The 25606-nt window shown below is 46.0% G+C and overlaps 1 protein-coding gene across 3 annotated transcripts in view; it reads left to right on the top strand.

Moving 5' to 3' along the window:
• The window catches only part of gnav1 (guanine nucleotide binding protein (G protein) alpha v1), a 118160-nt gene that overhangs the window by 28420 nt on the left and 64134 nt on the right, over positions 1-25606 (top strand). For all 3 annotated transcript variants that reach the window (XM_048555595.2, XM_048555594.1, XM_048555596.2), the window contains exons 3-4: positions 9563-9655; positions 16453-16613. In XM_048555595.2, the coding sequence (XP_048411552.1) occupies positions 9563-9655; positions 16453-16613 (254 nt within the window). The remainder of the gene's footprint in view (positions 1-9562; positions 9656-16452; positions 16614-25606) is intronic.

Here is a 25606-nt window from a genome sequence, read left to right as displayed (position 1 = left end):
AGGGGAAGCAGGCTTTCTGTATCTACCTGTCCAGTCCCCTAAGAAATTGCAACTTCTAACATTTATTACAGACCAAACCAAACCCCTTTTAAAATCTTCAGAAAATAGTCTAGACCCTAACTTTTTCTTGTTTTAAAGATTAAGAGTAAGGTGTTGTGTTCCACATGCAATTTGGTAAAACTACTGGATTTAAAGCAAAACTCACTTTTTTTTATTCATCCACTATAGTTAAAATACAACCAAAGAAAGAAGGAATTAGAATAACTTAACTCTGTTGGCAAACTTAGCAGAATAATAGACACAGTAACTATCACTAATTAACTGTTCCAAGACAGTAACATCCCATTAACACACGCATGGGGAAAGACAAATTCAGAGAACAGATTGTCTCACATGCAACTCCCGTAGCAGGAAGAGAACCCCACTCCAATTTTTGGCTGCAATCAAGAACTCAACACCAACTACTGAAAGCCAAACCTAAAACCTCTGGTTCTGTGGAAGTTCACCCACACCCATTCAGGCTGCTTGTATTGTTCTAACTTTTTAAAAAAAAACACATACGAGGCTTCACAAGTTTTACCTTCTCCGACTACTCTGCACCCATTGCCTCAATCTGTCTCTTAAACAAACTAAGACAAAACACATCTCTCAAAGCCACAGTATTGTCACAGTGTTGCCTCTCACTCTTCCCATCTCTAATGAGTGCTGAACCTACTCAACCTCTCCTCCTAAGGAAATCTCTCTGTACCCTGGATTAATTTGGTAATCCTTTTTTCTGGTCTGCTTCCAATGCTGGTATTATCTTTGCTTAGATGACGGGACTATAATCTCCACTGGTGATGCGGTGTCATAATGCCAGCTATTGAGCCCCTGAATGCTCTACTCTCTGTAAAGTCTCTTTGCCTCCATTGACATTTATAATACCCTTCTTACCTGAAATAACCAGCTAAGTGCCGATTACATTGATGGGCATCGGGAGGTGAAAGTGTACAGTTAGCACAGCCAATGGCTACCAAATTAGTCCATCAGTAGCCTGTTCTACCAAATGTATCCCAACTGGAGGTCTTGGTGAAGAGGAGACCCTGAGGTCTGAGGGATGGCATCTAAGAGGGGAGGGGGAAAGACATCTTAGGGAGGAGATCCCTGTGAAGGGGGAGGTGGCTGGAGGTCTTGGGGAGAGTGAGGGAGGTCTTGGGGAGAGGAGACCAGAAGTTCCAGGAAGAGGAGGGAGATCTTGAGGAAGAGATGGGAGGTCTTGGAGAGGAGGGCAGGTGGGGGGAGACGTAGAGAACCTAGGGAGGAAGGGGGAGGTCTCCGAGGGGAGGCTTGTCAATTGACCCCTCTCAGGAAATGGAAAAGTCATAGCTGTTGCAACTTCTAATGACTTGATTTACGCAGAAAACCTGAGGCTTCTGTGATGCTGTGGCAGTGTCCTTATCTCTGAGCCAGAAGGCCTGGTTCAAGACCCACCTGCTCCAGAGGTGTGTCATAACATCTTCGAACAAGTTGATTAGAAAGTATCTCAGTGGAGATCCTCTGAGCCTTGACTTTGTAGCCTGTGGTTCAGAGTGGAAGCCACGATACAGTAATTACTGATCCCATTACAGCTCCCCGCTCCACCCCCCCCCCCCCCCATCACCGACAGTGTAAATGATTGTTCTTAAGGACGAAAGAACTTAGCCGGAGCCAGCACCCATCACAGCCTCTGAATGCCTCAGAGTAGTGAAGTCTCCGTAATGTAGGGTGCGTGGCTAAAGCTCTTGAACGAGGATGCGATAATGAGCTTGAGATCTGCCTTTGTGACGTTAATTGAGGGATAATGATGCCTGAGCGATTGGGGATGACTCCCCTGCTGTTCTCTCTCAAATAGTCTCGGGGTCTATTAGATCCCCCTGAGGAGGCAGATGGGGCCTTCAGCTCAATCGGAAGTCAAGGCATGCAGCAGTGCCATGCTGCTGCGGTACTGCACTGCAGCACTGACCCCAAATTTCTGTGCTCACGTTTCCAGAGTGAGACTCAAAGCCACAACATTTTGACCCTGAATGAACACGCTTGCTGCTGAAACTTTGTGTCTTAAGAGAAATGGAGATGTTTAGGGAGAGACTGGTTGCAGAATGGGGTCTGGATCATTGAACACATGACCAACACGGCGGGGGGACCTTGAGCAGCAGCTGGCACTCTGAGCTAACATTAAGACTTTTCATTTAAATTCCATTTTTGCTGTTTGGCTTGCCTATGTTTTGACACAGGTTGTTATTCAATGAGCTACCTTTTACTTTGGCTGGAAGACGTTCAGTTTTTTCTCAAGGCACTTCATTCAGCTATCTAAAGAATGTTCTGGTAATTGTTCTCTGTGTAAACAGCACTGAACCAGGGCAACAGTTGCTGTGGTGATGTTTCTAGAGAGTTTTGTGTGGGCCTGAGGGCTTTCGAATGAGCGAGACCAGAGAGGGCTATGTTGAGCGTGGGTGGGAGATGGAGGGGCTTACGGTGCCAAATTGAAGCCACGTCAGATTGGGGAGTTTATTGATGGAAGGGCGGGCAGAAAGAACATTCCAGAGAATGCTAGTCAAACAAACTGGAAGCATTGTTACGGCCAATGGTCAGTCAGTTCAGGACAGACATGAGGTATTATTATACCATGGCATTAGAGCGTGATTGGATTCAGTGTAAGGTCCTCAAATGGGATTAGCTGATCCCTGATGATAGGCTAGTTGGCAATTTTAATATTTATTTCACTGACAACAATCTTGCACGTGTGGACTTGACCCCTGGTTTAAGTCAGGACAGTTGTATCATCGGCGGTACAGCAGTGTACTATCCAGAAACCTCATCTTGCATGCCTTCACCCCACCCAAAACAAGTGCCACTAAACCTCCAGGATCACCCTGGAAACTGGGGTACAGTTGTAGAATCCCTACTTCTGAGCCAGGAGCACCAGGTTTGATTCCCACCTGCTCCAGAGATCTGGTATGTCATGTCCAAGATTTAATCTCCAGGACATGGAGGCCAGCAAACTGAGGAGCTTCTAAAAGAAAGTAAAGCTTATTTTGTGCTCCTGAGATGCTGCTTGGCCTGCTGTGTTCATCCAGCCCTACACTTCGTTATCTCGGATTCTCCAGCATCTGCAGGTCCCATTATCTCTAAAGCTTATTTTTCTCATTTCTCTGAGTTGACAAATTTGTTAGTTATTGTAAAAGTTCATATACGGGGAATTGTTTACAGCAGGGGGCGTGGTGGGGTCACATGATGAACCATCACGTAAATATCTGCCCAGACAGAGTGCTGGAAAAAATCTGCAGGTCTGGCAGCGTGTGTGTGGGGAGAGCGAGAGCGAGAGCGAGGAGTTAATGTTTCGAGTTCAGTGACCTTTCGTTAGTCAACTCTAAATGTTAACTCTGCTTCTCCCTCCACAGATGGGCCAGACCTGTTGAGGCTATCCAGCACTTGCCATTTTTGTTTAAGATTTGCAGTTCTTTGCTTTTATGTTTAATTCTGCCCAACGTTGGCACCCTTGCATAATTCTGGGCACTGAGGGCAATTGCAGGCTGTCATGACTACTAATATGAAGGTCACTGCTGTACCCTTGTGTGACTATTACCGCAATGTCCCCACAGTTGTTGCAGATTGAAGGAATATCATCTTTCATGTGTAGCTGGACATGATTTTGGTGTCTGGGCATGTCTCCTGAATCTCATGGGTGCTGCTGCAGTTGGCTTTGGACTCTTTATGCTGAATCTGATGTAACGCGGGGAATTTCTTCTCCCCCGCCGACCAATAAAAACAGAAAGTGCTAGGGAAACTCAGCAGATCTGGTCTCGTCTGTAGAGAGAGAAGCAGTTAACGTTTCGAGTCCCGACCCTTCAGAATTGATTGTGAGGGTTACTGGGAGCAGAATACATTAGATTATTGAGAGAGTGAAAGGAGGAAAAGAGAACAGTCCATTTTATAGAGATAGTAGGAACTGCCGATGCTGGAGAATGTGGGATAACAAGGTGTGGAGCTGGGTGAACACAGCAGACCAAGCAGCATCAGAGGAGCAGGAAGGGTGGCGTTTTGGGTTTGGACCCTTCTTCAGAAAAATGGAAGAAGGGCCCAGACCCCTTTTCTGAAGGGTCCAAATCCGAAACATCAGCCTTCCTGCTCCTCTGATGCTGCTTGGTCTGCTGTGTTCACCCAGCTCCACACCTTGTTATAGCTAGTCCATTCTATAGGATTTCTTGTGTTTTAGTGTTAGTACTTGTGTCTGATTGTTGTGGAAATGTTTTCAATTATAATTATTGAGGCAGAGTTGCTGTTATCCCAATCCAGCTGGTTATATGGACCTGTTCCCCTAGAAGTATAGGCTCATACTCTAATGCAGCCCTGGGATGTGGTACACTGCAGCGGTGCTGTCTTTCAGTCACAGTCTTAAACTGAGGCCTAATCTTCCCGGTCTGGTGGATGTTAAAATCCCATGACATGACCTTGACAACGAGAAAGTGAGTTCTCCAGGTATGTATTTATCCCTGAGCAGGCAATGGCAGGAACAGGTCACTGTTGAGCTTACTGTGTACAATTTGACTGCTGCATTTCCTACTTTACAGCAGTGACTACGCTTCCAAGTGCATGTAATCAATGGGAATGCTCTGAGGAATGTTCTGAAAAGTACTGTATAATTAGTCTGGAATCCCTTACTACATGAAGTGGAGTGTCAGTGTTGGACTGGAGTGGACAAGGTCAGAAATCATGCAACACCAGGTTATAGTCCAACAGGTTTATTTGCAGACTTGAGTGTTCAGAGTCTCCTGAAGAAGGAGTGAGGCTCGGAAATCTTGTTTTCAAATACACCTATTGGACTGTAACCTGACGTCATGTGATTTCTTACTTCTTGAAGGTCCACTTGAGCCAACTATCTTTTGCAAAGCTTTGGATCACCTCTGGCCTGGTCTCCTCTTGAATGACTCAGTGTTAGATCTTGTTCACTGTCCTGTGGAAGGATTTGGGAAGGGTTTCCTGCATTACTACATAAATGTCAACAGTCATTGTATATAGCTGCTCAAAATTCTTCAGGAATGAGGAATTCCTGATGGTTTTCCATTGTCCCTTTTAATTTGAACAATTAAACTTGGGAAGTTAGGAATGTGATATCTTTTATTCTTTCATGTGATGTGGGCATCATTGGCTGAGCCAGCATTATTGCCCATCTCTGATTGCCCAGAGGACGGTTCTGTGTCGACCATATTGCTGTGGGTCTGGAGTCACATGTAGGCTAAACCAGGTAAATTTATTTGGCAGATTTCCTTCCCAAGGACCCAGATGGGTTTTTCCAACCATCAACAACAGATTCAGGCTCCTCATTATACTCTTCATTCGAGACTTCTATTTTATTAAATTCGGATTCCACCATTTGCCGTGACAGGATCCCCAAACCACTGTTGGCTCGTAGAAATTTATAGATATTTGTGGATATCTTTTAAATGTTTTTCCAATCAGATTATTCAGAGATGTTATTGTGCACACCTCTGGGAATTGAACCAGGCCTCCTGACCAAAGGTATGGACACTACCGCTGCACCAAAAGCCACCCTTTTTAACCTTGACTCCATGATGTAATTCCAGGCAAAGCTTACTTGTGTTGCTGTCTCAGTGAATAAGCTGAAGGTTTTCTGTCAAAATAAAAAGCAAAAGAACTGCAGATGCTGTAAATCAGGAACAAAAGCAGAAGTTGCTGGAAAAGCTCAGCAGGTCTGGCAGCATTTGTGAAGGAGAAAACAGAGTTAATGTTTCGGGTCCCGTGACCCTTCCTCAGAACTGATGGTGGCTGGGAAAGCGTCAGTTTATATGCAGAAAATAGGGAGGTGGATGAGGTAGGGAGTAAACGATAGGATAGAGCCCAAAGAGAGAGAAAGACAGTTGGACAGACAAAGGAGTTGCAAATGATCAGGCTGGGAGGGTGAGTAGTTGTTTAATGGGGACTGTTAGTGACTGACAACAGGGGGTGTGTAATTGCAGGCTGTGTGGTAACAAGGCCTGGTGTGTGGGGTGGGAGGCTGGGACGTGGGGGAGTTTAGGGCCTAAAATTATTGAAATCAGTATTGAGTCCAGAGGGCTGTAGGGACCCCAAGTGAAAAATGAGGTGTTGTTCCTCCAGCTTGCATTGGGCTTCACTGAAACACTATAGCAAGCCAGAGACCGAGAAGATCATCAGATGCCATTTCCTCCACCTCCAGTAAGATGCCACCACTGGACACCCTCCCTCCATTGTCCGCCTTCCGCAGGGACCGTTCCCTCTGTGACACCCTGGTCCGCGCATCTGTCACCCCCCAACATCTCCCTACGGCACCTTCCCCTGTATCTGGTGAAGGTGCAACACCTGCCCATTTACCTCCTCCCTCCCCAGTATCCAAGGGCCCAAACATACCTTCCACATGAAGCAACACTTCACTTGCACTTTCCAGAATCTAGTCTACTGTATTCGCTGCTCACAACGTGGCCTCCTCTACATTGGGGAAATGAAGTGTAGACTTGGTGACCGCTTCGCAGAATATCTACGTTCTGCTTGCACAAAAGACCCTGAACTACCTGTTCCCTGCCACTTGAATACACCACCTTGCTCCCTGGCCAAAATCTCTGTCTCTGGCTTGCTACAGTGTTCTAGTGAAGCTCAGTACAAGCTAGAGAAACTTTCTGAAGGAGGAATTTTCTGAAGAAGGGTCTAGGCCTGAAACATCAGCCTTGCTGCTCCTCTGATGCTGCTTGGCCTGCTGTGTCCAGCTCTACACCTTGTTATCTTTGGAGGAACAACACCTCATGTCCCAGCCCCCTACCCCACACACCAGGCCTTGTTACCACACAGCCTGCCATTACACACCCCCTGTTGTTAGTCACGAACAGTCCCCATTAACAACTATCCTATCGTTTACTCCCTATCCCACCCACCTCCCTATCTTCTGCAAATAAACAGCCACCATCAGCTCTGAGGAAGGGTCACCAGACCCGAAACGTTAACTCCTCTTTTCTTCTCCTTCACAGATGCTGCCAGACCTGCTGAGCTTTTCCAGCAACTTTTTGTTTTTGTTTTTCTGCCAGAAGCCTGGCAGGCTTCCCTCCCCACCCCTCCCCACAACCCAACCCAGTCATACACCATTTCTCCCCAGGAGGACCTGCACTCCCAATTCCCAGGCTGCACTACCCCTGTGTCCCCTCGCAGAGCTGGGTCCCAGGCAGAGCTGTCCCTGTGGTCTCCTGGTGGAGCAACAGCAGGACCTCAGGAAGAATGGCCCTGTGGTTCCCTGGCAGAGGTCCCCTCCCACAGGCAGAGCTGTCCATGGACATTTTTCCCAAACATTGGCTTTGCTTTTCGACTTCAACCTGCGGAATAATTGCAGGGAAGGCTTAATCTTTGTTCTTGTCGGATGCCGAGTGACATAATAGTCATCAGAGGTGAAAATACCTCCCTCTTTACTCCAGTCAGTCATGTGTCTACCACCTAAAAGTCTATCAAATATTTTATGAATGTTACGATACTGACCGTTGGGTTCTTTATTGTAGATGACGCCACCAGGCCCAGGTGCGCTGGCCACAAAATGAAGCTTTGACTTAAGTTGATAAGTTTCCTTTTGATATTTTGGGCACTGAGGTGTTGGTGGGACGGTGTGGAGTTCTTGTATTAATTTGCCAACAGGAATTGTGAAGTATGTGATGCAAACGGCTTGTAGCACAATACTGAAAGAATAGAACATGCTCAGGGCACCAGCTGCTTCCCTGTTTGACAGAGAGAAAGGAAACTAATTACACATGGAGGCATAATCCTCTGAAATTTAATATGCAACAAGACAGTAATTTGGGGATTAGCCTTATGAATGGCACAAAACCAAACTGTGAGGGACGTATTTCCAATAAAAAGCTTATTTACTCAGTTTAGCTATATCATATCTACAAAAATATGTGCCATTCTAATCAAATTGGCATTTACAGTATTATTTTGGGATTGGATCATACCATTCAGTCCATCTTCCATCATCCAGCAGATCTGAAATAGCCTCCATTTCTTTTGTCATCCAACTGGCTTTTTTCCCCCCATTTACTCACGGGGTCCTGAGTGTCACTGGGCAGCATTTGTCTCTAGTTGCCTTTGGGAAGGTGGTGGTGAGCTGCTGCCTTGAACTGGTGCAGTCCATGAGCTGTAGGTTGACCCACAATGCCTTTGGGGAGGGAATTCCAGGGTTTTGACCCAAACAGTGAGAGAGTGTCATATATTTCCAGGTCAGGATGGTGAGTGACTCAGAGAGGAACTTGCAAGTGATGTGTTCCCATGTATCTGCTGCCCTTGTCCTTCTAGATGGAAGTGGTTGTGGATAGGAAAGCCTTGTGTAAGGATCTTTGGCAAAATTTTGTACTGCATCTTGTAGATGGTACACATTGCTGCTACTGAGCATCAGTAGTGGAGGGAGTGGACGCTTGTGAATGAGGGGCCAGTCAAGCGAGCTGCTTTGCCCTGGATGGTGTGGAGCTTCTGGAGTGTCATTGGGGCTGCCCCCTTCCGGGCAAGTGAAGAGCATTCCATCACACTCCTGACTTGTGCCTGGTAAATGTGGACAGGCTTTGGGGAGACAGGAGGTGAGTTACTCGCTGCAGTATTCCCAGCCTCTGAGCTGCTCTCATAGCTATTATATTTATATGGCATCCAGTTGAGTTCCTGGTCAATGATAACCCCCAGGTTGTGAGAGTGGGATTACCAGGATGGTGATGCCATCGAATGTCAAGGGATGGCAGTTAGATCATCTCTCAATGGAAACGTTGATAGCCTCGAGTGACTCTTCAGGTCTTTTGCCTTCAGCCAGATGATAGTTTGTTGATTGCTCTAAATGCAGTTTTATTTTGTTTACGGGACGGGGGTGTCACTGACGAGGCCAGCATTTACTGCCCATCCCTAATTGCCCAGAGGGCACCACATTGCTGTGGATCTGGAGCCCCATGTAGAGCAGACCAGGTAAGGATGGTTGTTTCCTTTCTGAAAGGACATTAGTGAACCAGATGGGTTTTTCCAGCGATCATCAATCAGTTTGAGGTCATTACCAGACTCTTCATTCCAGATTTTTATTATTAAATACAAATTCCAGCAGTGTCTGCTGTGGTGGGATTTGAACCTGGGTTCCCAGAGCATTATCTGAGTCTCAGGATTAACTGCCCAGCAATATTGCCATTTGGGCATCTTCTCCCTATCATTTTAGTCTGATGGCTATTTTGAATTTGTCCAGCCTTTTTTAATTTAAACCAATTACTCCTGACAATCGACCTTCCAGTACAGAATCTCCAATTCTTATCTTTCGCAATTCCTATTTTAAATACCCTGCCATCAGTGTCTGTGTCTGAATTGTATTGATCTAAGGTCTGGGAATCTCTTCCTAAAAGTCTCACTTCCTGCTTTTAAAGGCCTCCTTTTTGTAATGTGCCTGGAACCTCCCAATTGGTTGTTCAGTCTCGAATTTTGTGTGATTGTTCCTCTTGTGAAGTGCCCTTGGGCGTTTGCTGTGTTGACACTAATCAGTGAGTTTTGTTTTCATCTTTTGCCCCTTTAGCCCGCTGTCCTGGACAATCTCCTCAGTTCAATGAAGTTTGTGCTCCAAGGGATGGGAATCCTGAGGATTAATCTGGCCAACCCCAAGAATACTGTAAGACCTTCTTTAAAAAACAGTCTTGCATTTGTAGAGCGCTTTTCAGGACATCTCAAAGCAACTGGCAGCTAATGAAAGAGATAACAAGGTGTAGTAGGGCTGAATGAACACAGCAGGCCAAGCAGCATCAGAGGAGCAGGACGGCTGATGTTTTGGACCTAGACCCTTCTTCCCTTCCCCCCCCCCCCCCCCCGCCCCCCCCCCCCGCCATTTCTGAAGGGGTATCTGAAATAAATAGGGAGAGAGGGGGAGGCGGATAGAAGATGGATAGAGGACAAGATAGGTGGAAAGGAGACAGACCGGTCAAAGAGGCAGGGGTGGAGCCTGTAGAGGTGCTTGGATGTAGGGAGGATGGACAGGTCAAGGGGGCAGGATGAGGTTAATAGGTAGGAAATAGAGGTGGGGCTTGAGGTGGGAGGAAGGACAAGTTAGGGAGATGGGGACGAGCTGGGCTGGATTTAGGATGCGGTAGGGGGAGGGGAGATTTTGAAGCTTGGGAAGGCAGCGAATGAAGTACTTTTTCAGGTGTCGGCACTGTTGGAATTTGCAGTCAATTCACACACAGCAAGTTCCCACATAGAGCAATGTGACAAAGACCAGATTATCTGTGTGTGTAATGACGGTAATTGAGAGTGAAACATTGACCAAGACACTGGGGATAACTCTTGCGCCTTTCTCCAAGTAGTGTCATGGGGCCTTTCACAATGCTAGGCCAGACAGAAGGGACCTCAGTCAGATATTCACTCACACTCACTCACACTCACTCACGTAGTGATCTGGACAGTTATGAACATGCAGTGACAGTTGTAGAATTGCAACCAGTAGGTGGCAGTGTTGCATCAGTAGTCAGGCGGTGAGGTTAACTCTGTTCTGTCTGCATGTTTATGCTCAGTGATTTCATCAGTACTGTATTTTTCACCAGTTATTGTTCTCTTGGAATAAAGCTTTATGGCAGCTGGATATTATCTGCTTCCTCATCCAATAGAAATTCCTTCACTCCCTCTCTTTCTCCGGAATTACTCTACAATAACGGTGAAAAGTTAGGTGTAGAATCCTGGGAGGGAATCAGTTTCTGACTGATAAAAGTGTACATTTGAGTTGTTTTAGGAGAACTGATGAGGACTAAAGCGTCAAAAGCTGGTAGCAAGAAGCCTGGGGAGCCGACTGTAAGACCATAAGCAATAGGAGCAGAGTTAGGCCATTCAGGTTTTGGAAAAGTCTGCTCCACCATCTGATCGAGCCAGTTATGTTTCTCAGCCCTATTCTCCCCATAACCTTTTATTCTCCTTATCGAGTACCTCTCTATCTCTGTGCTTATATCTACTCAATGACTTGGCCTCTGCGGCGATGAGTTCCACAGATTTGCCATCTTCTGGCTGAAGAAATTCCTCCTCATCTCAGTTCTAAAGCATCATGCCTTCACTCTGAGGCTGTACCCTTGGGTCCTAGTCTCTCCTACCAGTGGAAACATCTCCTCCACATCTACTCTATCCAGGACTCTCAGTATTCAGTAAATTTCAATCAAATGCTTCCTCATCCTTCTAAACTCCATTGAGTACCGACACCGAGTCCTCAACTGCTCCTCCTATGACAAGCCCTTCATCCCCGGGGTTATTTTTGTAAACCTCCTCAGGACCCCCTTTAAGGCCAGCACATTCTTCCTAGATACAAGGCCCAAAACTTTATGCAATATTCCAAATGCGGTCTGACAAGAGCCTTGTACAGTCTCATCAATACATCCCTACTCTGTATTCTAGTTCTCTTGAATGCTAACATTGCAACTGTCTTCCCACTGAATTTACATGTTAGCCTTAAGAGAATCTTGAACAAGGTCTCCCAAATACCCTGTGCTTCAGATTTCCGAAGTCTTTCCCTGTTTTAGAAATATGCTATTTTTCCTACCAAGGTGCATATCCTCACACTTCCCCCACACCTGTATTCCATCTATCACTTCTTGGCCCACTCTTCCAGCCTGCCCAGGTCCTTTCGCAGCATCCTGCCTCCCCCACACTACCTGCCCCTCTAACTATCTTTGTGTCATCTGCAAACTTAGCCACAAAGCCCTCCGTTCTTTTACCTGGATGGTTAATGTATAACAAGAATAGTTGCGGTCCCAACACTGCCCCCTACAGAGGTGCAGTAGTCACTGCAGAATCAGAGAGAGGTGAGTTTCCTTTTGTAGTGGAAAGGAATGAGATTTTAACAATGTGCATGGGGATCCGTTGGGCATTAGTTTTTTTTAAATAAAAAGCAGTGGATGTGGTATACATGGATTTAGCTAAGGTGTTTGCTGAGGTTCCTCATGGTAGGCTGATGCAGATGGTAAGGAGGCATGGGATGGGGGAAATGTGGCAGATTGGATTCAGAATTGGCTAGTGGACAGAAAATATTCAACATGGTGCTCAGTTACTAGTGGTGCACCACAAGGATCTGTTCTGGATATTCTTCTATTTGTGATTTTTGTAAATGATTTGGATGAAGAGTGCAAGGGAGGATTAGCAAGTTCGCAGATGATAGGCAGGTGGGTCACGTTGTGGACAGTGCGGAGGGCTGTTCTAGGTTACAAAGGGACATTGATAGGATGCAGAGCTGGGCTGAGAAGTGGCAGATGGAGTTTAACCCTGAAAAGTGTGAGGTGATTCATTTTGGAAGGACAAACTTGGAAAGCAGAATACAGGGTTAACGGAAAGATTCTTGGCAGTGTGGAGAAGCAGAGAGATCTGGGGGTTCATGTTCACAGTTTCCTGAAAGCTGCCACCCAGGCGGATAGAGTTGTTAAGAAGGTGTATGGTGTGTTAGCTTTCATTAATAGAGGGATTGAGTTCAAGAGCTGTGAAGTTATGCTCCAGCTATACAAAAGCCTGGTTCGACCACATCTGGAGTATTGTGCCCAGTTCTGGTCGCCTCATTACAGGAAAGATGTGGAAGCATTAGAAAAGGTGCAGAGGAGATTTACCAGGATGTTGCCTGGAATCGAGGGAAGGCCTTACAAGGAAAGGTTAAGAGAGCTAGGGATTTTCTCTTTAGAACGACGAAGGATGAGAGGTGACTTGATAGCGGTGTACAAAATGATCAGAGGTATAGATAGAGTGGACAGCCAGAGACCTTTTCCTAGGGTGGAGGTAGCTATTACAAGGTTGGCATTGTTTTAAAATGAGAGAAGGTAGATATCGGGGAGACGTCAGAGGTAGGTTCTTTACTCGGAGAGTTGGAGGGGCGTGGAATGCATTGCCAGAGACGGTAGCGGAGTCGGCCTCATTAGGGGCATTTAAGCAGCTATTGGTTAGGCATATGGATGATAGGATAAGGTAGTGGTGGAGGTTAAACAGACCTTAGGTTTAGGGTAAAAGTTTGGCAAACCATTGTGGGCTGCAGGGCCTGTACTGTTCTATGTTCTATGAAAATAATTATGAAGAGAGACTGGGTAGTTTGGGGCTGCTTTCCTTGGATCAGAAGAAACTGAGGGGGGACATCATTGACGTGTTTAAAGTTGAGGGATATAGACAGGGTGCACAGAAAGAAACTATATCCCCCTTGATGCTGGGATCACTGACCCAGAGGCATAGATTTAGGGTGAGGGGAGGAAAAATGGTGGCAATCTGAGGCACAAACCCTTATTACATTTAGTAAGCATTTAGATGTGACTTGTGATGTTAAGACATGACAAGGCTATGGGCTGTAAAATGCGATTAGAATAGTTAGGTGCTTGTTTGGGACTGTTGTAGATTTGGTGGGCTGAAGGGCCTTTTTCTGTGTTCTAGACATGTTGATGACTCCCTATAATCAAACAGAAAATGTGAAATTGTAAAACACTGCATGTTGTCGTCTCGAACACGGAACGGAATGCTGGAATTGGGGATTGTGGATGTTGATGTCTTTGGGACTATGAATACAGTGAAAAGGCATTTGGGAAAATTTTGGCAAACATGGAGATGATAGAAAAGGCAGCTTTATTTGTTCACTTGTGCACAGGACTGTCAGAGGGTCAGCGCTGATGGGGCTCCACACAGTCGGATGGCGAGTGCTGATCTATCAGAGTCTGTCGTTTGGATGATAGAAAGAGACTCTGATAACTGAAGTGTAGTGTAAAGGATCCTATACCTGGCCTTCAAAGAAGAGAGATTTATGTCTTCCACGACAAACACCAGAACCGATTGAGTGACTTTGTGGGATCATGCTGTGCATGGGTTGACCATTTCCCACAACACCATAGCAACGTTTCTGAAGAAGGGTCTCGGCCCAAACCGTCAACCTGCATGCTCCTCTGCTGCTTGTCCTGCTGTGTTCATCCAGCTCTACCCCTTGTTATCTCTGTTACCAAAGCATCTACTTGTGTTTGAGTTTTTGTCTCTTTCTTTTTTTCATTTTTCTTTTGCATTCCTTTTTTTTTGAAAACGTTCTCATTTCCTTTCTCCCCACTTTTCTCTCTCGCGCGCTCTCCCTCCCTCGCTCCCTCGCTCCCTCGCTCCCTCGCTCCCTCGCTCCCTCGCTCCCTCGCTCCCTCGCTCCCTCGCTCCCTCGCTCCCTCGCTCCCTCGCTCCCTCGCTCCCTCGCTCCCTCGCTCCCTCGCTCCCTCGCTCCCTCGCTCCCTCGCTCCCTCGCTCCCTCTCTCTCTCCCCCTCTCTCCCTCCGGGTGATATTGCCTGCTGGCGGATTGTGTGGTACCTGGGTTCCGATCAGGGAGAGAAATTGAACTGTTGAAGTGGGATGTTTGATAATAGGGATCACTCTTTGTTGTAGACCAGGTTAGGCAGAAGTTTGTAGCCCCAGCAATGGAGTTGTCCTGGGTGTGATTAGAATTTGCTTAGTTGGGGGATCTTCCTGCTTCCAACTGGCCCATGGCTGTCCCAACAGCCAATGACTGTCAGAAACATCAGGAAAAGAATTGCCCATGAACAGGTTCAAATCTTGGTTAACAGCACTCTGATTTTTTGTCTGTGAAAATCAATGAATAGAAATAGTCTCGGTGTGGGGCGGGTGGGTCTAGGATGCCCTGGCCCTTGACCCTTGCCACCAGCTCGTTACCTGTTCTTGCTGCTTGTTTAGGTTAATATGGCCAGTTGCTTGAGTGACCACTTGATAAGCAATCATTTCTAGAAAGATTTTGAGCAGCTCCAGCAGCAAGAGATGGGGCTGTGTTTGGTGACAGCGGCAACTCCCTCTTCTCATTGAAAATGAACTTTGACAAAGCAACACTGACAGCTGTACGGGGTGCAGCAAATCAGTTCTGACACTTGCTGAAATCGGGCGACTGAGTGTCAGCGGCTAAATATTAAAGAGCATCCCTTCTTTCTTCACCCTTTTTGTTCCAATCCCATCTGCTGTTGCCCAGATGTTGCCCTCTCTCTGCCATCCCCCCATCCCCACCCTCCCCCATCTCTCTCTCCCTCTCCCTCAAGTTCTTGCTTTGGCTTAGACTCCCTTGCTCCCTGCTCGCTCATGCTTGCAGTCTCCCTTGCTCACTCTCTTGTCCACCCTTTTTCTCGTGCACTCTCTTGAGTTCTTGTGCTTTCTCAACCAAGATTACATGAGCTGATCCTGGTGCACTTTTCAAGTAATACTTGAATTGTCTGATAACTTGGAGCTGGGCAGACTGGGGTCACAGCTGGATGTGATGTTGGTGAACACACTACCAGAAACTTGAGCGCTCTGAATCACTGCAACGCCTCAGTTTTTCCTACGTGTCTTTATAACACAGTAATGCAGTGGATTCCCAGCCAATAGAACACACGGGGACAAGGGTAGCTGATAGTGTGAGGAGTCCATACCTGACATCAGCTGAAGTCATGCTGTTAATGAGGAATGCTATCTGTTGCTGTGTAACCCAAGGGGGTCTGTATGAAGACAGCAAAAGATGGGATTCCTTCTGTCTCTTGCACTCCTCTGTCCACTGCTGGGAGGAACTGTTCTCCATCTGGATCCCCCCTTTTTTTTTGCAGATCAAGCTACAACATTTGGAAATCATCCAAACTCTCAAATCTTGGGTTACCAATTGGATTTTGAGATTGAAAACCCCAGGAAAAAGGAATATGCATCAAAGTTTGTGTTTTCTGACCTTGTCTTGAACAGTGTCTGATGCGCTCACTGCACGCAGCTCACTGAGAATCCAGATGTAGCTGTTGAGGGTGGGCGCGGGGTCTAGCTGGCTGTTTCCAATGCAGACTGATAAGTACCGAGTGGGTTCAATTCCCACACCGGCTGAGGTTACCATGAAGGGCTCCCTTTCTCAACCTCTCCCCTCACCTGAGGTGTGCTGACCCTCGGTTTAAATTAAATCCCCATGAGTTGTCTCTGTGTAATGACAGAGCATCCCTATGGTCCGACAGAACTATGGTGACCTTATCTCTGCTGGTGAGCAGTGGGGTGTCGTTCTCAGTGAGTGGGTGATGTCTGACATTGATAATTGTGGGTGTTTTAGCTCTAATCAATCACTTCTTGGGAAAAAAATGGGTGGGTAGAAAGTACAGTGTGCAAGAATTTTGTTCTGATTGAGAATATTTTACTCTCTTCATCAATGAAAGATGCGACATGGAAGTATTAGTGTGGTGCATGTTGACATGTGAGATTCTGCTAATCCTCGTCAATAAGGACAGGAAATGTGTCAGTATTGTAACCCCAAGATATTTTAACAAAACCTGAAATATCATTGCTAGCTGGTGGTCCCCTCCCTCTGTCTGCAGCCCCCACCCCAACCTCTCTGTTTCTCCTACTGCAGCCTCATGGCGTCATTTCTGGAATCAGAGTTTTGACTCGGGGCTGTATTTTTTTTCCTTTTGCCTGTCATTGTGTTTCAGATCCACGCTCAGACAGTGCTGTCCTGTGGTCGCTGTTTCGATGAGGATTATGCCCTCTTCCCGTTCATGTCCCATGCCCTTCGCTTCCTGTGGGCAGACCAGGGGGTCAAACTGGCTGCATCGCGAGGCTACGAGTTTGAGCTGAACGACTCCGCGCATTAGTAAGTTTGTTTCCTGTGTCCCTCCACAGAAACAGGCCATTTGGCCTATCCGGTCCATGCTGGTGTTAATTCTCCTTCCTGTTTAACCTCAACCTGTCAGCACATCTACCTGTTCCTTTCCCCCTTGGGAACTTGCCCAGTTGCCCCTGAACTACAGCGAATGCTGTAAATGGAAGTTGGGACTGTGCATTCTGCCGGTGACTCAAGGAGGTCTGGTGTTGGCGTATGTCAAAAAGATTAGTATTATTTGTTTCATGAACCATTATACAACATCACTTAGAGTATTGCATGTACAAAGCACAGAAGGATTGTTTTATGTAATTCATGGGATATAGATGTCCCTGGCTGTGCCAGCATTTCTTGCCCATCCCTAGTTGCCCTTGAGAAGGTGGGGATGAGCTGCCTTCTTGAACCGCTGCAGTCCTCCTGCTGTGGGTTGACCCACACTGCCATTTGGGAGGGAATTCCAGGATTTCGACCCAGTGACAGTGAAGGAACGGCGATATATTTCCAAGTCAGAATGAGGAGGAACTTGGAGAGGAGCTTGCAGGGGGTGATGTTCCCATGTATGTGCTGCCCTTAATGGAAATTGTCATGGGTTCGGAAGGCACTGCCTGAGGAAAGGAACATTGCAGCTATTGAAATTGTACAGAAAAGAACAAACTGAACGATAGCGGGAATAGGCAGGAACTGGATTATGAGGAATAATGGTGAAAATTTTAGATGTTCCCAATAGAAAACGGAAGGTAGTATGGCGATTTAAAAACAACTGATATTAGGATTCAACAATGTGGAACATGAACCATTGGTTCCCCCTTTCGCGGAGGGAAGTTGAGCCTGAGGGCATAGCCACCTTGAAGTGGGTGATAATGGGAACTGCAGATGCTGGAGAATTCCAAGATAATAAAATATGAGGCTGGATGAACACAGCAGGCCAAGCAGCATCTCAGGAGCACAAAAGCTGATGTTTTGGGCCTAGACCCTTCATCTGAGAAGGGGATGGGGAGAGGGTTCTGAAATAAATAGGGAGAGAGGGGGAGGCGGACCGAAGATGGAGAGAAAAGAAGATAGGTGGAGAGGAGAGTATAGGTGGGGAGGTAGGGAGGGGATAGGTCAGTCCAGGGAAGACGGACAGGTCAAGGAGGTGGGATGAGGTTAGTAGGTAGGAGATGGAGGTGCGGCTTGGGGTGGGAGGAAGGGATGGGTGAGAGGAAGAACAGGTTAGGGAGGCAGAGACAGGTTAGACTGGTTTTGGGATGCAGTGGGTGGAGGGGAAGAGCGCTAATGCACACACAAACTATTTCAGGGAGTGTGATGCTAATCTGTGGAATGGTTTTGTAAAAGGAATGGTGGAAGTGGTTAATTTGCCAAAGGCAACACTTAGACCTTCCTTTCACAGCCCATCACAAGTAACTTAAGCATCGAAGTGTAAGCCTTGGGAGAACACATGGCTTGAAAGGCTCCACAATACTGTGAATTCTTGCTTCCCTTGTGTTGGAGTGCTCGGTAATAGACTTGTCGATTGTCACCACCTCTGTTTCATGCTGCTACGACGCAGTGATCTCATAAATCCTGTTCATCCCTAGCTACGTGCTGTCGTCAAACCTCACAATTTAGTAATGTGCCAGTGTAATACCAGCTTTGTAAGACATATATCCCAAAGACCAACAGATTGTATCAAACAGCATGACCCTTCTGACTGTTCACGACAAACCAGGTACTGTCTGTTTCCAACCAGCCCGTACTTAGTCTCAGCGTCACATCTGGGACGAGACATGATTCTGCAACTGGACAACATTTGCTGGGTAATTCCGAGTGAGAGAGGATCTGCACTGATGACCAATTTAGGATCGTCAGTTGGGCTCGCGGAGGGCGTGTTGCATGTGCTAGAGACTGCATGTAATAATACACCAGGCCGGGTAGATGAAGGACATTCACTGCACCTGTTTCAAATGAACAAAATGCATGACGGCCATTTGCTGGTTGATTTCTCTGGTCAATACCTTGACCAATCAGAGTCAATCTGCCTAGTTCAAACTTGAAACACAATTTAATTGCCAGTCACAGAGTTGTACAGCATGGAAACAGACCATTTGGTGCAACTAGCCCCAATGCCAGTCACGTTTCCCAAACTGAAATACTCCCATTTGGCCCATTTCCCTCTAAACCTTTCCTATCCATGTAGCTGACCAAATATGTTTTAAATGTAACTGTACCTGCACCCACCACTTTCTCTGGCAGTTCATTCCCCGTTCGCACCACTCTGTGTAAAAACAGTTGCCCCTTGGGTCCTTTTTTTTTAAAAAGAATCTTTTTTCTCTCACTATTAATATATGCTCCCTTGTTTCGAACTCTGAGGAAACAAACCTTTGTTATTCAGATTATCTGTCCCCCACATGGTTTTATATAAGGTCACCCCTCGACCTCCTATGTTCCAGTGAAAACTAACTCCCAACTTTTCCAGCCTCTCCCTATAATTCAAACCCTCCATTCCTGGAAACATCCTGTTAGATGTTTTCTGAACATTCTTCAGTTTGTTAATATCCTTCCTACAACATGATGACCAGAGCTGGATACAGCACTCCAAAAGTGCCCATCCCAGGTCCTGTACAACATCAACATGACATTCCAACCTCTAAACTCAAAGGTCTGAGCAATGAAAGCAAGTGTGCGACACACTTTCTTAACCACCCTGTCTACCTGTGATGCAAATTTCAAAAGAACTGTGTACCTAAACCCCTAGGAGTTTCTGTTCAACAACACCATCCAGGGCCCCACCATGAAGTGTATGTCAGTTGTGATTAACCAGTTCTTTCTCCACAGAAATGCTTCCACCAAACAGAGTCCATGTGCCAATTAATTTGCACTCACATTGTTTAATTGTTAAATTGGCATTCTTGCCAATTCTCCAAATTAAGGGCAAGATTTAAAAAAATTACAACAACACTTTTTTTTTCTTTTTGTCAACAATAACTGCTTTTATTATTGTCGAATGTGCTGACCAAGTTGATGGCCCTATGTGAGAAACAAGGAATCTCCTGCCTCCAGTAGAGACAGAGAATCGAAGTCAGAATTTTCCCATTGCTCGGCCATTTGAAAAGGCATTTCCCAATTCATGGGATGTGGGCTTCGCTGTCTGGGCCCATCCCGAATTGATCCTGAGGAAGTGGTGGTGAACTGCTTTCTTGATATGTGCCATCGAGGAACTTCACTGATGCAGGGTGAGGAACACCAGGATTTTGCCCCTGCAGTAATCCTAGAAAAGCTGAAATGTCAGGACAGCCTGTGATTTGGAAGTGCCGATGAGTTCCCATGCATCTTCTACCGTAGTCACAAGTTTGGAAGGAGCTGCTGAAAGATCCTGGTTGAGTTACTGTGGTCCATCTTGTGGGGCACACTGGCAGTGTACATCAGTGGCGAAGAGTGGCAGTGGTGGTTGAGATGCCAATCAAGTGGGCTACTCTGTCCTGGATGGTGTCAAGCTGCAACAGTTTTTGAAAAATGAGGAGTATTCCATCACACTCTTGTGACTTACAGATGGTGGACTGATTTGAGGATTCCGGAGGTGAGTTACTTATCAGAGAATTTCCAGCTCCTGACCTGCTCTTGTGCCAGCTGTGCAAAACATAGAAACATAGATGATAAGAGCAAGAGTCAGCCATTCAACCCCTCTTCTCTGCTTCCCCATTCAATATGATTGTGGCTCAATGCCTAATCTAGCCCTCCCCCATATCTCCGTAGACAAGAGCTACAGGAAAATATTGAACATTTTGGCCCCAACCACTTTCTATGATGGTGAATTTCACAGGCTCAGCTGTGTGTGTCTGTGTGTGTGGGGTTTACCCCTTATCCTCGAACTGACTGGTTCTGGCTTCCCCCACCATTGGGAACATCTAACCTGTGTAGGTCAAGTTAGAATTTTATAGATTTCTATGCAATACCTCCTCATTCTTCTATACTCCAGTGAATATAATCCTAACCGACTCAATCACTCCTCCCATTCTAGGAATCAATTTGCTAAACCTTCACAGCACTCCCGCAATGGCAAGAACATCCTTCCTCCGACAAGGAGACCAAACCAGCTCACAGTGTTCCAGGGGTGGCCTCACCAAGCTCCTGGATAACTGTCCCTGTTCCTTGACTTGAATCCTCTCACTATGAAAGCCAACAACTGTTTCATAATTGGTTGTTGGAGAATCTCACCAGGACTGGCAGCATCTGTGGAGAGAAATAGTTAACACATTTGGGGTCCAATGACCCTTCAGAACAGATATAGAATTTGCCTTCTTTACTGCCCTTTCAACAACCGATACACAAGGACACCAGGGTCTCATTGATCACTCTCTCTTTTTTGCTGTCTCTCTCGCTCTCGCTCGTGCTCTCTCTCATTGTAGCCATTTAATTGACTCCTGGTTTTTGCTACCAAAGTAAGAACCTCACAATTATCTACAAGATACTGCATCTGCCATGCATTTGCCCACTCGCTGAGCCTGTCCAAATCACTGGAACATCTCTGCATCCACCTCACATCCTTGCACCCAGCTTTACACCATCTGCAAATTTAGAGACTCTCTATTTTTATTTCCCTCATCTAAATCATTAAGATATCATCCATAGTTGGGGGTTCCTAGTATCGATCCATGTGCTACCCCACTAATCACTGCCTACCATTCAGGAAAAGATCCATTTATTCCTACTGTGTTCCCTGGCTGTCTCAGTACGCGACCGCAGCCTTGTGTGCTTTAATTTTACACATTATTCTCTTTCATGGCACTTTGGGTTTTCAGAAAGAATTTTGCAAATAAGCTACATCCACTGGCTTTCCTTGATCAAGTCCACTAGTTACATCCTTAAAGTATTCCAATAAATTGGTGAATTATTCCCCTTTGGTAAATCCATGCTGACTCTACTACTTTCTAAGTGGTCTGCTGTAAAATCCTTGATGATGCTCTCTAGCATTTCCCCACTACCAACGTCCGACTGACTGGTCGAGAATTCCCTATTTTCTCTCTACCTCCCTTTTCAAAAGCAGCATTATATTGGGTACCCTCCAGTCTATAGGAATTGTTCCAGAGTCTAAGGAATCTGGGAAGATGACCACAAATGCATTCACCACTTTTAGGGTCAATTCCTCATGTACCGTTGGATGTAGATTATCTGGTCCTGGGATTTATAAACCTTAAATCCCATCAATTTCTCCAACACTCTTTCCGTAATGATACAGGTTTTCTTCAGTGCCTCCCTTTATTAAACTCTGTTTCCTGTCATTTCTGGTACATTATGTGTGTCCTCCTTTGTGAAGACAGAAGGTCAAGTTTGGTTGGGGGTTGGTCGGGGTGGTGCAGTCCAGGTGGGTGGGCACTGTGTGGAGTGAGGGGGTGGGAGGTGATGTGGACCAGGCGGGTGGGCACCGTGAGGGGTGGTGCGGACCAGGCAGGTGGGCACCGTGAGGGGTGGAGGGTGGTGCGGACCAGGTGGATGGACACCAGGCTGGGTGAGGGGCGGGTGAACACAGCACTGGTTGGGGGGCTGGTGTGGACCAGGCGGGTGGGCACCATGCTGAGTGTGGGGTCGGGCGTGGTGCTTTATTATTGGAGGCAGGGACAGTGTTGATGTGTGCGGACTGGAAAGTTGGGGATGTGATATTCCATTCTTCAGAAAAATAATGACTGACTCACTCACTCCATCCAAAATATTACAAACCGTGTTTTTAATTGATTTTCAGGATGTGAGTAATATTGAATTATAATTCCGGATGTTTAAGTAACTTGCATCTTGTTGATGAGTCAATTTCCTTTTTATGAATTATTATGTAAACATGATATGTAGATTGTAATTTATTACTAAACTTTATACAAATTGCTCAAACTAGATGCATCATTCACTTTTTTGGGGTAAGAAATCTGGTGCCTGGACTTAGGAATTAAGATGTGAGGACAGATTACACAAATTAGTCTTGTTTCCCCTGGAATTTAGAAGGTTAGGGGGTGATTTGATCAAAATGTTTATGGTGTTAGCAGTTTATCTTCATTGACCCGACCTTTTCCTATTTCCACCGGTTGGGGATTCTACAACTGGGATGTATCATCTGAGAATTAGGGTCAGACCATTCAGGACAGAAGTTAGGGAACACGTACAAACCAAGGGCAGTGGATATTTGAAACTCGCTTCACAAGCAGCAGAGGATGCTGTTAATTTTATCTTAATATCACTGCTTAACAACATTTCAAATCTAAGGGACATAGGCCAAAGGTGCATGGAGTTAACGCACAGATCAGCCATGATCCTTTGGTAGGAGTAACCGGAAGGCAAAGTACTGGGCTAATGGTAAGATTCTTAGTAGTGTGGATGAGCAGAGAGATCTCGCTGTCCATGTACACAGATCCTTGAAAGTTGCCACCCAGGTTGACAGGGCTGTTAAGAAGGCATATGGTGTTTTTAGCTTCGATTAATAGAGGGATCGAGTTCCGGAACCAAGAGGTTATGCTGAAGCTGTACAAAACTCTGGTGCGGCCGCACTTGGAGTATTGCGTACAGTTCTGGTCACCGCATTATAAGAAGGATGTGGAAGCTTTGGAAAGGGTGCAGAGGAGATTTACTAGGATGTTGCCTGGTATGGAGGGAAGGTCTTACGAGGAAAGGCTGAGGGACTTGAGGCTGTTTTCATCAGAGAGAAGAAGGTTGAGAGGTGACTTAATTGAAACATATAAAATAATCAGAGGGTTAGATAGGGTGGATAGGGAGAGCCTTTTTCCGAGGATGGTGACGGCGAGCACGAGGGGGCGTAGCTTTAAACTGAGGGTGAAAGATATAGGACAGATGTCAGAGGTAGTTTCTTTACTCAGAGTAGTAAGGGAATGGAACGCTTTGCCTGCAACTGTAGTAGATTCACCAACTTTAGGTACATTTAAGTCGTCATTGGATAAGCATATGGACGTACGTGGAATAGTGTAGGTTAGATGGGCTTGAGATCGGTATGACAGGTCGGCACAACATAGAGGGCCGAAGGGCCTGTACTGTGCTGTAATGTTCTATGATCTCATTGAATGGTGGAACAGCCTTGAGGGGCTGAATGGCCTGCTCGTGTTCCTGCATTCCTTCACCTGGTCTTGTCTACGATGTGATATCAACCCCATGCAATATGTTTAACTTACTTCACAACAATGACAACAGCTCAAACAAATATAATGCCTTTGATGTAGGGAAGTGCGCGATGGAGTAAACCTGGGCAGGCCACCATATTGGTAATATGAGGACTGGTGACCGAATGCTTGATCGAAGAGGTGGATTTCAAGGACTGTCTTAAAGGTGGAACAAAGTAGTGGAGAGGTGCAGGCCGGGGTTCCAGTGCTTTGGGTCCTAGCGTCTGAATTAGATGAACTCCAGTATCTCAGAGGGTTGATGTGGCATTGGATGAGGTTGCAGAGGGCCTTGAAAATGAGAGTGTGAATTTTAAAATTGAGGCTTTGTGTCATAAAGTCATACAGCAGGGAAACAGACTCTTCAGCCAAGAGTCAGGGGAAATTTACTTCCATTTTAAGAGTAGAGCACGCTTTCATGTGCACCTAACCCTGTGCCATCCTGCCCTGAGAGTATTTGATGGTGACACTGTTGAGGGAATTTTACTTTCAGTTTAAGGGGTGTTTATTCTGTATCTAACCTCATGCTGTCCTTGTCCCTGTGTTTAATAGGGACAGCACAGACAGAATTTTACTCTGTATCTAACCCTGTGTTGTCCCTAAATTTGGTATGTTGGATTGGGGCAGTGTTGAGGGAGCATTACTTTCAGCTGTAAAGAGTAGAGTGCTTTACTTTCAATTCACAAGAGGAAGTTTTACTGTGTATTTAAAACTCTCCTGCCCCTGTCCTTGGAGTGTTGGATTGGGACAGTGTCAAGGGAGCTTTACTTTCAGTTTGCCTTCTCGTTTAAGAGTAGAGAGGCTTCGACAGTCACCAGTCCCTCGTCAATGGCTGCAGTGTGAAGACTGCTGCTAGTGTCCTGTGTCGTGGAGGAGTGTGAGCTGTAAGTGTGAAGAGGTTATGGAGAATAGAGTGGGATGTGATTGGATGGAGCAGTGGCCAAGACACGTGAATAGAGCCCCTCTCCTGAGTGAAGCAGCACAGCAAAAACAGAGTGAGAACTTCGACGTATCAAAAAAAATTGCAACCTGACAGCAAGCAACTAATTACTGTGACTGTCTATTCTTTTTTAACGTAACCCCTCAAGGTAATGCCTGATAGATTGTTAGCTGAAAAGGGCTTTATGTGACATTTCCACAATTTGACTAGTAATTGTTGCCTCTGCGTAGTTTGCACAGTTAATTTGCCTGGTGTTTTGTATTTCTTCTTTAACACCCAGTGTACTAATTGCTGGCTTTGACATTAACTTTCAGCTGCGGGGTATAAGGTCAGATTAGCTGTAACCAACAGCAGTTTTCTTTCTTGTTGGCATGCTGGAGTAATGAGTGTCATTATACTGAGTCAGAGACAAACTGAGCCAATGGGGCAGAGAGCCTAGAGTCGTGAGCGTATGGTCAGCTCATCCTCAGCGAGTCCTTGGGGGAGGGAGTCAGGTCTACCCAGTGATGAGCTGTCTGTCTAACCACAAAGAGAAATGGGCCTTTTAAACTCTCTTCTTTAAAAGTTGCTCGCTTTGTGAAAGGGTTTGTTTTAGTATTCCATTTTCGTGGCTCACATTTGCTTAAGGTGATTAGTGCAGAAGTTGATGATGTTCAGACAATGCTGGATTAGTCATTGACTTTTCAAAGCTGCTTATGACTGAAGTAGCACCTCGGATGTGTTAAAAGTGAGGTGGGGGGGGAAACAAAACAAAACTTTTAACGCTTGTCTGATGAGATTTTCTCTTGAGCGTCTTCAGTGAAAAATCTTGCAGCTAAGGGCTGGAACAGTGTGTTTGTGTGTTGCCTCTCTGCTGAGGTGTTCTAACCCACCGTTTTAAGTTGGAGTGGTCTAAAAGCACAATGGACCAGAGA

Source organism: Stegostoma tigrinum, chromosome 22 (genome assembly GCF_030684315.1).
Source record: "Stegostoma tigrinum isolate sSteTig4 chromosome 22, sSteTig4.hap1, whole genome shotgun sequence".
Classification (NCBI taxonomy): Eukaryota; Metazoa; Chordata; class Chondrichthyes; order Orectolobiformes; family Stegostomatidae; genus Stegostoma; species Stegostoma tigrinum.
The sequence above is the reverse complement of the archived record's forward strand: the minus strand, read 5'-3'. Positions and strand labels throughout refer to the sequence as shown.